The 14,647-nt window shown below is 41.7% G+C and overlaps 1 protein-coding gene across 9 annotated transcripts in view; it reads left to right on the top strand.

Annotated features, from left to right (window-relative positions):
- Window positions 1-760: 760 nt before the first annotated feature.
- The window catches only part of UBAP2 (ubiquitin associated protein 2), a 113,371-nt gene continuing 99,484 nt past the window's right edge, over window positions 761-14,647 (top strand). For 6 of the 9 annotated variants that reach the window (XM_019531848.1, XM_019531853.1, XM_019531846.1 and 3 more), the window contains exon 1: window positions 1,252-1,346. In XM_019531848.1, coding sequence (XP_019387393.1) covers window positions 1,301-1,346 — 46 coding nt within the window. In that variant the 5' untranslated portion in view covers window positions 1,252-1,300. Of the gene's footprint in view, window positions 872-1,250; window positions 1,347-14,647 lie in introns of those variants that run through there. The other 3 variants (XM_019531847.1, XM_019531849.1, XM_019531850.1) reach the window with 2 other exon arrangements.

Genomic DNA, 14,647 nt, shown 5'->3' with positions numbered 1-14,647 from the left:
CAGGGTGCTTCTTGCCCTTGTTGTCCCCAGCTCCCCCCCCTTTGTGTCGTCCCCCCCCGCAGGAGCCTTTAGCAGGCCTTGGCCTCCACCCCCCATGGTGCTTGGCGGGGGAGGGGAAGAAGCAGACTTCCCCCATGGTGAGGGTTGTGGGGTTCTGCTCCTCCCCCAGCCTTCATTTTGTGGGGTTGGTTGTGTCCCTCTTTTTTGGGGGGGGGGGGCTCTTGTTTGCTTCCTGCTTCTGGCTGCTTCCGGTGGGGGGGGAACTGATTTATTTTTCTTTCTTCCCTGCCCCCACTCCAGCTGGCTGGGAAAAGGGTCCTCTGGTTTCCTCCTGCTCTTTGCGTTGGGAGAGGACTGGGGGGGGTGTCCCAGATCTGGTGTGTGAGGAGCCAGCCATGCAAGGGGCAGGAGGGTGGGTCACGTGACGGTGCCCGTGCATTTTTTCTCGCTGTTTTATTTTCCCCTTGCAGTTTCCTGGGCACCCCTCTCCTGTGTGTGAGGGGGGTGGGAAGCCACTGGGGACAGGCTTCCCAGCACAGCGACCTCTCAGCCGCAGGAGCAGGTTAACCCAGTATGAAACCACCAGCTCAAATCTCTGTGTCACTCAGTTGCACCCATGCCTTTTTGATGTTGCTGGAGTCCTGTGTGTGGCTGGGTTTAGTCACCTCTGTTTTAAAAACAGACCTCTCTCTCTCTCTCGTTGCTTTCCTGCTGAAAAGTGTTCTCCGTCAGCAGAAGCAAACTGGTAGAAAGTGGCTGTACTAGGATCTAGGTTTGGGAAGGGATCTGACTGCAGTGGGTTCAGGATTTCGTTCTCTGGGACTCATTAAAAATCCAGCTGCAAGCGCCGGTTAGTACCTGCTGTGAGTAGGTTAGAGTGAATCTAGTTTCAGGCCTCTCCAAGTTAGTATTTTGAGTGCGGATATGCACAGAGATGCTCACAGAAACTGAAAAAAATCCCCTGAAACAGAAGCCGAAGGGATTTTTGTGGAGCTGTGGTCTCCTCATCTGTATCTTCAGCCCCCTGCAAGTAACCCCAAGGAGCCAGCCCTTCCCCTGTTCCTTGTCACCAAACAGCAGTCAGTCCCCTAGTCATCATCATTTGAGTAAATGATGAATGCGTAGAATAAAGCAGCAGATAAGGGCGGTACCCTCTGGGGTGGTGTTAGCTGGTGAAATGGAGGGGCTGTCCTGGCGTGAGAGCAGCTGTTTTTTTCAAGGAGAGAAATTGGAGCTGGATGTGAGTGAAGGAAGGGAGGGGGAGGATGTGCAGGCCGGAGGAGCAGCACTTTCCATTGAAATGGAGCCCTTCACAACAAACTGCATCAACCCAGCCTCTGGAAAAGGTCTTGCTTTTTTAATATCTACCAACTTCTCTAAGCAATTCCCTTGGTTGTATCATATTCCCTGGTGGAATCTGGATTTGGATTCCCATTTGATTGCCCTATTATTTGTTTGGGAGCCTCAACCAGGTGTGGTGGCTTGATCTGACTTCAAACAAAAGTGTTTATTTTTAACTTGCAATAGAAAAAATTGTTGACTTTTAGCAGCTGAAGCTAAATTGGCTTGGTCTGTGTAAGATTTCTTGTGCTCTTAGCCTGTTAGATGGAGCGGCACTATTAATTGGCATAAACAAATGTTGATGCATGTTCTGGGAAGACTGAGTATGAAGCGTTTTATAAGCCTGCAGATACTTGATAACTCCTTTAAAAAATGGTTGTGAAAACTCTGTTTTACTTCATTCCAGCTTCTGTCTTTTTCAGTTTATCAACACAGAAAATGACCTTTAAAAATGTGGTTATAGCAAAAGCAAAAATTCAGAGATCGTGACCGGCTCTGTTTAACTCTTGGCATTTTGGCCCACCCAACATCTCCCCTCCCCAATGCTATGAGTTAAGGGATTATCAGTTTTATTAACCTACCTCATTCATGGTCATTTTGAGAAGTCATGGTTTGTAAAATTACCGTTTAACCTGAGCAAGCGCAAAAACCTGCTTGGACTCTTTTGGGTTTTTTTGTTTAACTTTAAAAAAATGGGTGAACTGTTGTTTTGGAACTTTCTGTTTAAAACAGGATTTTTGTAGACTATTTGTTTTTGACAGGCTGTTTACATTTTTCACCCCCAGCTTGTCGTCTTTACCATTTTTTAGGGCAGCTCTTAAATATTGTGTTGCTGGTGTCTCTTTAATTTGAGTAGGTGTTACAGAATAATGTAATGGCTCTTGCTGCTTCAGAGATGAGTGTTTTTGTAACTTTTGTATTGGTAGCAAGCCTAAAATATTGTATAGAAGTATTGAAGGAGGAGTTTCAAACCTGCAGCTATATCTGTCTTTATTATTCATTCATTTTGAGGACATGTTTTTGATTCAGGCACAGAACTGGGATCAGAAGAGCTTGGTTTTGCACCAGCTTTGTACCTGCTTTGCCATCTTGGGCAGATTTGTCCTCCTCTCTCTTTACCTGTCTGTAAAATGGCTGTTAGGAACAGCAGAAAAAGTTGTGAAGCTTTACATTTGTGAGGTGCTACCTTCCACTGATGATTTCAAAGCATATGAAAGCAAGCAGTATCCATCTTTTTGTTTCACAGTTTTTTTTAACATGTTTTTAATCTCTGTGTTAACCCCCCCACCCCAAATTTATTTCTTTATTAGCACTTCATCTCCTTTTTAGTAAAGTCCTCTTTTGGTTCTGATGTTTGTGTTCATACAGGTGCAGACACAGCATGATGTGGTCGTAGCAATGAGACACTGTAAGGAGGTGTGTTTACTAAAACACAAACCTGTTGTAATGATTAAAGACATGCAGAAATGTCCTGACCTTTTTGCTCCAGCATGAAATCCCCGCTTCTTTTTAGAACTTCTGGACGCTCTGGGGTGTGTTCTCTTAGGCTGTTGGGTTTTTATTTTTTCCTGTTATTCCTCCGTACTATATAGACTATAAAGTGAGAGAGGTCCCACTCCTGGCTGTTCTTAATAAAGTAATAGAAAAGCAGTTTTGTGTGTTGTTTAAGAGTCAGCCGTGTGTATTAAAAACCATGAAATTATTAATTCAGGAAGTCTGAACAAGAATCATGAAGTTGCAAAGAAGTGCAATAAATGTCGTGGCTCAATCAGTTTGCTTTAGACTCTTCCCGTCTCTCCTGCCCTGTTGTTTTGTTGATATTGTGTGTCTAGATTGTAAACTGTTCAGGGCAGAGTTTGTGAGCGGCTTTGCACATAGTTCCTGTGGATGGAGTTTTTTCCACCTTCTGCACTCTTGAGATTTTTCCTTTGTCTTGCTGCTTCTAGTAGGACTGCAAAAAAACCTTGCTACAGCCTCTTTTGAAGGTAATTTTGGTGGCTAATTCCTTTTTTCTTTCAGCTTCTTAAATCGGTCTTCTAGCTGATTAGCTTCAGGAGTCACTAAACTGGTTATGTGTAACAGTTATGTTAAAATCAGTGAAATGTTTCTTATGTTAAAGGAGCTTTGATCTTTCTCCAAACTTTAATTTTTTTTTAATAGGTTCATCCTTCGTACCACCTTCTTGTGATGCTCGTGACAGGATTTTTGCTTTATCTTACTGAAAACAGAGCTTACTTCAAATCTGCAAAAGATGCATGTGCAGCAAAACTTGTTTGTGTTCTGATTCAGATACTAAATGGCTCTGGTTACTTGACTAAATAAAAATATTTTTCTCCTTAACCTCCATTTTTCAACCGTCAATGTTACAAAAACTTCACCTAGTTTAATGGGGGAGGTGGGGGGAAATCTTTTCTTACTTCATTAGGAAGCCTTATGGTTTGAGTTGTAAAATTCTAATTTTACAGCTTGTGAATGTATTCTCTGCTAGGTCCCATGGTATCTGTGCAGTGAGGAATCTTACTACTGTTTTAGCATGGGTGACATAAATTTTTGTCTAAAACATCCTGCCTCTATTTCTTAAGACTAAAATATTGGTAGAAGTTATTTAGCAGAAGGTGCTCTGGAAACCTGTTGATGACATATTCTGGAATTTTTGTTTTAAATCTTTGTACTGCATCTAGATGTTGTTGAACACCAGTTGGATGAAAGTGATCACTGTAATGGAGAGTAGAAAAAATGGGGTTTTGAACTTTTTTTTTCCCCTGCTCCTATTTGGATGGAAATCAGAAAAATCTGGGCAATATGATCTCTAAGAAGAGGGAGAAGATGGTCAGGATAGGATTTTGGTACTTAATGCCAAATTGTATGGTAAAAAAATACATTTTTACGGCTTCATATTAATGCTTCAGAAACAATGTAGCTGTCCTGAAGGGATTGTAGCCCAGGTGTTGAAGAATTGGGCTCTGATGTGGAAGTTTGAAAATGGGACCAGCCTGTCTTCGTAGTAAGTGGAATGCAAAAAAATAAAACAGGCTGGAGACCGGGTGCAAAAGAATGGGATGGTTAAAATGTCTTCAGTTTTGATAGTTTCCAGTATTGGTAACATGCAACAAGAAAATCTTATGGCTTTGGTCCTGACAGTTGTTGGCAGGAAAATGTGACCTTTCCTAAGTGTTTCTATGCCGAGACTTGTTTTCCTTGCTTGTGCTGAGTTTGTTCCATAGAATTGCCCAGGAATTCAAACTATCCTGTTGTTTAGTTTTTGTTACTGCTGTCAATGAAATCCTCCATCCCAGGTGGTAGATCAACAAATGACACCCTTAATTTTTATTTCTTTTATAGAATTGCAGGAAGTTGGCTGAAGGAGCAAGATGGTGTGACATCTTGGTATTAGCAGCTTCCGATCTGTCCTCGCTTTATCCTCTAAGCACAAATTGAGTATAAAAGCGCATCGGTGATACACTTCTACTTTACAGGCCAGCACAAGTGTGTCTTGGACCCCGAGTCAGTTTGTGGTAACCAAAAGCTTCTCTTCCTAGGAAAGAGTAGCAAGTGGTTTTGGGGAGTCGAGCCAGATAAAGGAAAAAAGAGAGTGAAGGGGAGATAAGCCTTTAGAGGAGCTCCAGGCAACAGTGGAGAAATGTGGTAGACAGGGCTTGATTTTTGTGGATTCCCTGTCTCCTCCACTGTGAAAACCCACTGGGAAAGGTGACTGGAACCTTTCTTCCCCTTCTAGATATCACAGAAGAGAGAGTGGAAGCAACTGATCTTTTCTGTGGTTTTCTGGCAGTGTGTTCTCTTTGGCATGTCCTGTTTGCAGGTGGGGTGCATAGTGTGAAAAGGTGACACCTTGGCTTGGCTGCAACATGTAGGCAAAGGAACAGGGCTTGGTTTGCAGGTGGGGAGAGTGGGACATGAAGACAGACAGGCTTTGGGAAAAGTTAGAGAAGTTTAGAAAGTTCTGTACTCTGGACCTCTTAACCCCTGGGTATTACTTTTTGTCTCTGTCTCTGTCTTGTCTGTTCAGACTTTTGCTCTTAGGAACAGCTAAGAAGTGTCTGTCAGGCTGCAAGCAGATGTCACATTTATCTCAGGACAAACCATTTCATCCTAGGACAAGGTGCATCTGAACACACATCCATGTCTGTTGTCCCAGGATAAATCCTAAAAGAAATTCCCATAAGATATAATAATGGTTTATTCCAGGATATTGCAAAGTACGTCTGTACAGTTATCCTGGATTGGATCACTGAATCAATACCAGAAAAGTGTCGCTGCATTCAGCTGCTCATTGAATTGTGGTTAGAAGCAATGTGTGGTTGTGCCAGTCCTGGGATATTTGTTCTGGGACAGATGTAGGCACAATTTATCCAGGGAGAAATGCAGTGTCTGTTCCTAGCCTAAGACTGGTACCATAAGTGTGCCTGGCAGAGAGAACTAGAAAACCAAAGTCCCCTCTTAGAAGAATTTACGATCTTGGATGGGTGACGTGACAGGAGGGTTAAGTCAGGTAGGGGACCATGGTGAATGGTGGCAAAATACCTTTTTCCCCCTGGCCTGTTTTCTTTGTTCTGTCTGATGGTTGCATCTTTACTCATGTTTGTTGTAAACTCCTTGTAGCTGGCTATGATCTTTTTAAGTCCTTAGCCATATAGTAGCTGGGGTCGCCTGGGTGTCTTGGAGTAATGAATACATACCTTAAAGTTAAAAGATTATTGTATATTGTGCTAGTGCCCTGTATTTTTCAGGGCTGGACTTGATGATCTCCCGAGGTCCCTTCCAGCCCTGATGTCTATGAAATCTATGAAATAAATGTATTTTTGTTAAGTGTGTCTGGTAAAATGAGTAAGTGCTGGGAAGTTGCTGTTGTATTTAGTCATTTTAGGAACTAATTATTTTTCAGTGCATTAGAAAATTAATCACAGTGACTTTTTGGGGAGGGGGCGAGTAGGGGAAGAGATCCCCCTTTTAGTTTCAGAAAATGTGGTTAAATAGCTAGCTGTTCAGGTAGACATTTAATTAGCTCTGTAATTTAACAAAAAGGGACTGTTGCCACCTCCTTAATTTCCTGTAAAAGTTTAGCTGCAGACTTCCTGGTTTCTCTGCCAGATCAAGTGACCCCATGTAAACATTTGCACATAAACTGATACTGCAGAAACACCCAGCAAACGCATAAAAACACAAATTCCCCCCTGCAGCCTCAATTTTGGTTGGAGATGAAGCAGGAAAAGCTTCAGTCCAAGACAGAAATTATGAGCAACTTTTCAACTCTGATGGATTGGTTCATTCAGAGTTATGTTTATGGTGGCTATTTAGCTTATATGGCAGAAAAAGCAGGAAAACCTGGAGTTCAGCCTTTGGAGGCTCTTGGGGCCCTGTTTGTTGAAAGTCTGAAACATGCTTAGCTCCCTGAGGCCATTCTGAATTGAGGGCATGCAGCATAGCAAATTTAGTTGAAAACCTAGGTTAGAACTTTATTTGTTTATTATTTTAATAAAACCTTTTAGTTAAAGAGATGCTGTCAATTTGACTGTGTCCCTCAGTTTTGCAAAAGGAATGTTTGGTGAAACTGAAGACCAGGAAAAAATGGGAATAAACTTATTTTTAACAATAAAAACCAAATCTTAAAAAATGTTGTCTCAGACAAATATTTCTATCGGCAGCTAAAACCCCAAGCACTGCAGCTCTGAGACAGTCAAAGTGAACCGAAATATTTACATTGACTTTTATCATGCAAACTGAGAAATGGAAAGAAGAGAGACTTTAAGTTGTGTTTTTAAATTATTTGATGCTTAATCATCTATGACAGTTTTAGTAACAAAGGGTGGAATTTACAAGGAAGCCTAGGAGAGTCAGGCAATTAAATCCTATTGACTTTCATGGCAGTGGGGTTCCTAACTTCGCAAACCTGGGCTTTCATTCATATAGCCATTCAGACTGGATGAGGCACATGGGACCCTTGATTGGGCCTGCAGACTGTGTTCTGGATCCCGTGTCTGGGTCTGGGCCGGTCTGGTCCAGCATGGGTACTGCATGCAGCGTGCACCCTAGGCTGGCCCCATGTACCACATGCAGCATGCACTGGCCTCGGCCCTGTACAGGTCCAGGCCACATGCTGCACCTGGCACTACTGCCATAAAAAGTTGAAAAATCTCAACCAAGCAATGTTTTTATGCAGCCTGAGCTTTGAGATGGTACCACTTGTCATTTCATCTCTTGGAGCTGTTTGCCTCTTGTGGTCCCTGTTGTTACTGCATTTCTGGTGGGTTAAATGGGTTTTCGGTAAACATTTTAAGAGAATTCCTTTTACTTGCAGTGTCTCTAAGGTAAAGTTACAGCCTTCTGTGGCTTCTTTTTAATATCTGACAGAGGTTGTGGGTTTTTTTGTTTTTTTGTTTTGTTTTTTTGTTTTTTTACAGGTTTAACTCCAGTCTGCCTTTTCTTTCTCACTTACGATCCCTGGCTTCCAGCCTGATGCTTTAAAAATAAATAAAATCATTTAGTCCCTCCGTTCTGGTAGTAGTCATTATGATAGGGTTGATGTTTGAACAAGGTTTTGGTTGTCAGCTTTGCTCATGCTGTAATCCTATGTGTGTTTATATGTGAACTGTCCTTAAATAGGAGATTTTTTTAGACTTAGTGCCTTTAAAATAGGGTCTATAAACCTTGAGAAGTCAGAGCAGTGTAAAGGGATTCTAGTGTATCTTGTGTTCTGGGAACATATTGGTATGTTGAACAGTGTTGTCTTTCTTTATCTGCAAAAAAAGGAAAAGAAAGTCTGGGAAAAAGTGCTTCTTTTGTAGTGTATAGTGTTTAACTTCTTAAACAGGGTTTGGTGAATCAGTAGAAGTAGATGCTACAGCTTTTTATCATTTGTTTTCAAATCAGTGTTTTTTAGTAAGTTTTCTTAATTACAGTTGGATTAGGAAAGTTGCTCTTTTATCTCCTGCCTGTCTTCTCCACTTGATCCTGAAAGTGAAGTTGTAATGCTAATGTGTGACTTCATGCTAAATTCCATGACCACAGGCTGCTGTCACAGGCCCAGAATTATGACTTCATTGCAGGATCAGTCAGGGTAACAAAGCTGAGCACTTACTTTCCTGTAGGTCTCAAATCACTCTGCCAAGGCAGGTAAGCACTCTCATCTTCACATTGCAGATGGGAAAACTGAGTCGCAAAGAACTCATTGCCTAATGGTGACTGGTTTTCCATTTATAGAACATAAATTAAATGCGACTTGCCCAAGGTCGTGCAGTGAAACAGTGGGCGGCTTTGGCAATTGAGACGTTGCATCTTGACTATTGGCTGTGCCCTGCCTGGTGAGGCAGAAATTGCCAAGATCTAAATGCATGAGGTGGTATCAAAGGGTTTGTAGAATGACTGGCATGTCCTGTTTTTTACAGGTACTACATTTTCTTTTTAAGGTAGTCTATTTTGCAGGCCCTGCTGACTGTGCTTGTAATCCACAAAGGCTGTCATTCTTTCAGTATATCTTAAAAATGACTTATGTGCTCTTGTGCATTTTACACTTACCATAAAGTTGCTTTGTTAATTCATTTACAATGACACCTTGATTTTACAGCAAGTACAATAACTTATGAGCCACTGTCATTGCACCAGTGTCTTACACAAGGCTGTCCCATAATTGATGCCAAAAATAAGTGCCCTGGATATCAACAATATGCTTAGATTTATGATTTTTCATGTTTACTTAAAAATTAGTGCTTCTGCTTGATAACCTGTCACCAAAATTTTAAAACTGGTAATGTTTTGGCTAGTGTTCTGTTCTATTCCCTGCATCAATGTGCATGTAAATAGTACCGTTTTGGGTACCAGAAAATTAGAAATAACTTTTGCTGTAGATCTTCTCCAAAGAACAGCACATGTGTAGGGTATTTGTCCAATTGTGTTTTTTATAGTGCTAATATTTGCTGCGGAGCTAATATTCATGATGCTTTAATACATGCTTCTGTGTTTGAAGTTGAGGATAATGGTGAAACGTGCATTATCATAATTCACCTGCAGGCCAGGAGCGAGATACAGTAATGCAACAACAGTAGCTCTTCTGTAAACTGTCAGACTGACTACAAGTAGAATTTGTGTCACTTTTCCAACAGAAGCCAGGCCCCTGATCTCACAGGAAGCTTGCTGCTGCTTGGTGCCTTCAGGTGGTCAAATATGTAGGTGGCTATTGACATCTTTCGAGCACATTTGTGAGTCTATGGAAAAAATAACCCACTCTACCTGTGGTAGAATGTCTAAATGGCTTTTCTTGATGTAACACATTCACCTGATTCTTCTTGGAATATTGTACTTTAATGTCAAAGTTTAATTTGAAACTATTATCTTTATTAAGATAGATCTGTCCATCACCATTCTGAAGTCTGATCTGGTTGCCTCCACTTTGGGATCAGATATACCCCCAAATCTGTTACCAGCATTTCTTTGTGATGATGTAATTTTTTTCCGGTGAATGTGAAGTACAGGAAAATATTGGTCTTGCACTTGAAGGATGCAGAGGACTATGGTGTGTTTGGTAGTTAGTTCCAGGAGATCCTGCCCTATACCAGAAAGATGGGATTTCCTGATCTAGGGAGGGTGAAAGGATAAAGTGAAAATGTCCTCGGTCCATGGCATGGTCTACATGACAGCTTTGCCACACTTAAGGCTTTGCTGTAATGGCCGTACCCTCCTTTTTGTTCAGCAGAGTAAGGCTTTTGCTACCAACAGGCATCAGGCACGTGTAGACATGGTTGTGTCTTCTTTCAGCTGTAGGAGTCCCTTTAGCAGCTGGTACCTTCCCAGGGTAAACTTTGTTGTCTTGCCAGCTGTCAACAGATACCCTTTTGGGAATGAATGGACTATAAGGCAACCTGGGAACAGGAGCCCAAGCCAAGAGGAATGGTGGGGGCTGTAAGGGGGCTGCAGCTAGGATACTCCGTGGCATTGCCTGCTGGACTATTGCTGGCTAGCAAGCTGGGTGGCTTATAGTGGGCTGGCGAGCCTTGTGGGGTGGAATGGTGCAGGATGCTGTTAAGGGCCTGGGAAAGGAGGCCTTCTGATGATACAAGAAGGTAGAGACGTGTAAAGTGATTATTTTCTGAGCATCCCAAACATTAGTGTGACAGGTTAGTGAACCAGGCATCACGGCAGTCATGGGCATGCTGGTAGGAGTTGGCAGTAGGGCTCTAACTCACCCTGCCACGTGGTGGGGGGTGGTATTGGGGGTGACTGCTCTCTGCTGTCAGCATTTCTGCTGGCAGAGAAGTTGAAATAAGGCCTGTATCAAGAGTTATCCCCTCTGCCTGCTTTAAACACAGTTTCATTTCTGGCTTGAATATAGTGGGTGAGTGACCAACATTTGGCTGACTAGTATGTCAGTGCTAGGTGGGAGAGAGAGGGTGTCATGGGTTTATAGCCTGTATTAGAAACCTCCTCTGTTAACATGGAGTAGGCAGCGATGCAAGGGTGAGGTTGAAGTTATTTATTAATCATAATTGTGACTTCCCAGACTTTCAAGCATCAGTTTAAAACAAATGTTAGCTTTAATTTGCCAGCCCCCTTTGGGAAAGGCATTTTTAAAAAGAAAGGAAGTTTTTCATACCTCTGTAACTCCATAATATTTGTTGAGTTGTTTTGAAGGGGGACAGTATTTATTGGAAACTTCCTTTAATTATAGGTAACTGATGGTAAATTATTAAGAAGCTTTTGCCCATGGTTATAGTTTGATTGTTTTGTGAAGCCCTAAGAATGGCTCATGAAAATAGAAAGTCCTTTTTTGCTTTTGTTAGGCCTAGATTCAGCTGTGATGATGCAACATTACTTCAGATATATAACTTTTTTTTTACGATCTTTCTGCAGGTTGGTTGGTTTGTTTGTTCGTAAGGTTTTTGCCAGCTCTGTATTTGAGAACTCATGACATTTTTAAGTTTTGCCATTTAAACTTGTATTCAACCTCAGCTCAATCACGTTTGAAGGCGTTTGGAAGTAGCATGTTCCATGTATATTTAGCAGCAGGTATAAATTCCCTGAGAATAAAATCTTTTCTCGGGTGCTCAGAATGGTTCCAAACTCAGCTGTGTGCTGTGTAGCTGCAATTTTTGCAAAGCCTTGCAAGTGGTTCTTTAAATATTATGTCTCAGAATCACTGCTGGAACATTAAAAGCTCCATTAGTGCAACAGTGTGGATTGTAATATTCATCAGCTGCATGATAGAAGTTGAAATCGAGATTATGTCTACACTGCTCAGCAGGGTAAGTTATCTTGTGTGGAGCTTCATGTTGCTCTGACTAAACTGTCTCCAGTATCTGAGCTGATTTACTTAACGCTAGCTTAGGTATCTCTATGCTGGAGTACAGCGTGCGTGTAGACGTACACAATATATGCCAGAGTAGTAGCTAAGCTTGGAACAATTGTCCCAATCAGTGATTTTCAAACTGCCCGAAGTCAAGGAACCCTTTTATATCACTTTTATTTTTGCTGTGAAGGCCATACCTGTGTCCCAAAGTGACACAGAGCCAGTCATCCCAGCCCAGCAATGATGGCACATCGCTTCCTGGCCTCTCTGCCTTTCCCCCCCCCCAGTCTCTTTGCAGAAGCCCTGATGAACCTCAGGGTCCCACAAAACAGTTTGAAAACACTTGTCCAGATGCTGTTTGAATTCAGCACGGAAAGGAATGGGCCAATAGCATGCACAGGTACAGATTTTCTAGGTTCCTGGAAAGCTGGTTTTGAGACCTTTTTCAATGAGTTATGAAAAACAAATATAAAAGTTCATCACCACAAAGGAAATTTGGGCAAAATGTGTGTTGTATGTTAAGTACTACATATCTGCAAAAGAAGATTACAAGAGGCCTGAAAACCAGTTTACACTTTATCAGGGTTTGGTCTTCAAAGGACTGACAGAGGAAGGCAAAGACCTTCTGGTGGAAATGGAAAACAGGAGTGGCAGCCAGAGTCGGTTAGGAATTGCAGAGGAAAGATCAAGACAAGGAACAAAAGCAGAACCAGTCAGTGCTGGCCGAAAGGAAAAATAATAAAGGCTTTTATGAAAATTGTGGAGAAAAGAAATACCAATCTGTCCAATAATAAATGAAATGGAGAATGAAAGTAATAGCTGAGATACTTTTTTTTTTTTTTTTTTTTAAAGATAAAATTTTAAAGCAAAAGTCTTGAACAGGGAAGTAAGAGATACTGATGGGGAAAAAATAAAGAAACTTGAACACACACAAATAAACTTATCCAGAATGTGCTTGCTTTTACACTGTGTCCTGGGGCCAGCACTCCATTGCTGTTGTTGTACTTGTTTATAGTATTTTGTATACCTTCAGGGTTTTTACAAATTATCAATCACTAATAGGTTAGTGTGGTAGTGTGTCAAGTTTTGATTTGACAACTGGGATCAGAATTAAATCTGGGGTTATTAGTATTGGAGAATGGCGTAAACACTTCAATGAAACTTGCAGACTCTATTTTGAGGGGTTGCTAGTAACAGTGAAGACAAAAACGTTCAAATATTAAATGAGAAACTTGGATCAAAAAAACCCTTTCTCACTGAGATCTCTCAGCCTTAGAGTAGGATTTCAAGGAAAATAGGAAAAACTCCATTGTTTTATCACCAGTAAAGATGCTGAAAAGAAGAGTCTTGCATTGACAGAGAGGTAAACTTTAAATCGTGGAAATTCATGTCTGAACACCTGACAGGCTCCAACAAAGAACTTGACCTTTGCTTAGCTTTATGGTTTGGAAAAATAAACCTTCCAAACACATCCTCTATTAGTTTTCATGAATGTCTTTTCTATAGTATAAGCTCAAGGTCATTAAGATCAGTAACCTCAATACGGGCATAGGAACTATTAAACCAGTTTTCCCAAAAGAAGAAAAGTATTCCCCCCTACCCTCTGTACACTGCTGATAAACGTTAGAATTAAAAAGAGAAGGAAAGTCTCTGCTCTTCAGTTGATACGAAGCATGAGATATGACATGAGAATTTGGGGGAAATTGTAGAATATTCTAAAACTGACACAGAAGCGACTTTTAGCGAGATAAGTTGATTTGTTTTGGTCTGGTGTTTTATTCGTGTCTTCTGCGGTGCTGACCACGGTGTTAGATTGCTCTGTATTTGTTGGCGCTATTGTGACTTCTCCTAGAAAGCCCGACTGTGCAGGGCTTATTGTCGAGTATGGGTCTGTACATGCACCTCTGTGATGTCGGGGTGCTTTGTCGCACCAAGCTTCTGAAGGTGGAGTCTAAAACCTTGTTAAATTTTACGAGTGCCCATACCCCCTGTGAAGATTTGACATAGATCCTAGAGAGGCTGTCAAGCGCCCTTGGTCTAATATTGCTTATGGCTTGTGATTTAGCCATTGCTTTTTCTGTAGCTGTAACGTGATCTAGTGAGATTGTTGTTGGTCTAAATTAAGTTGGGTTTTTGCAGCTAGAACTTTAAATCAGCAGCTCCTTCCTGTTTAGCATGCTCTCCATTTAGTATTTATTGCCCGTTTCCAGCGTGAATTGGGGCAAGGCACACTTTGATACATGCAACTGCAAGTTTGCATTTCTTCCCGTTGAAGAACGCTGGCTATGCCTGAACCCTTACTTGGCTATTTATAGATATTGTTGCTTGTATCTGTTTCTATTCTAGGATTTCTTTTGGAGCCTGTTCCAGGGGAACCCTGGGTAGAAGTACAGGAAGGAGTAGAAAGGGGGTGGGGAGAGCACAGGCATTGAGCGTGCTCCTGTGATCTGACAGCAGCGTATACCATTGTGACCTCTGGCTGCTGCACTGCTGCTTCCTATATCCCACCTTGTTTACAAGTGCCACAGTCAACATGACTTCCCAGCGCTGGATATCATCTAGTCTCTTTGGTCCAGGGCTTGTGTAGTGAGTATCTTTCTCGCTGTAATTTGGAGCAGCCAGCTTCATACTTTTCAACTTGCTCCACATTCTTGCCTTTTTTTTTTTTTTTTTTCATGTGCAAACAGAGATAAATGTCAAAAGCTAAATCCAGGTGGATAGATAAGCCAGACTGGGGGACCAAAATCCACACTTCTCTAGTTTAGTACCTGAAGTCAACAGCCCTTTTTTTTGTCATTCCCCCCCTGCCCCCCAATAATGGAGAATTTTTTTAATTCTGTTAATACTAGTTTGGGATCTGATTTAATTGTCCTAATCCAAATATTCAGTGGGCTGGGGAGGGTTTTAAGCTTTTCAGTTTTAGTACAGGGGTGGGCAAAATACAGCCCGCTGGCTGGATCCGGCCCACTAGACAGTTTCATCTGGCCTGTGGCACAGCCTCCCCCTCCT

The sequence above is a fragment of the Crocodylus porosus genome, unplaced genomic scaffold (assembly GCF_001723895.1).
Source record: "Crocodylus porosus isolate Cpor-Errol unplaced genomic scaffold, CroPor_comp1, whole genome shotgun sequence".
NCBI lineage: Eukaryota > Metazoa > Chordata > Crocodylia > Crocodylidae > Crocodylus > Crocodylus porosus.
Note: the sequence above shows the minus strand (reverse complement) of the source record. Positions and strands in the feature narration are given on the sequence as shown.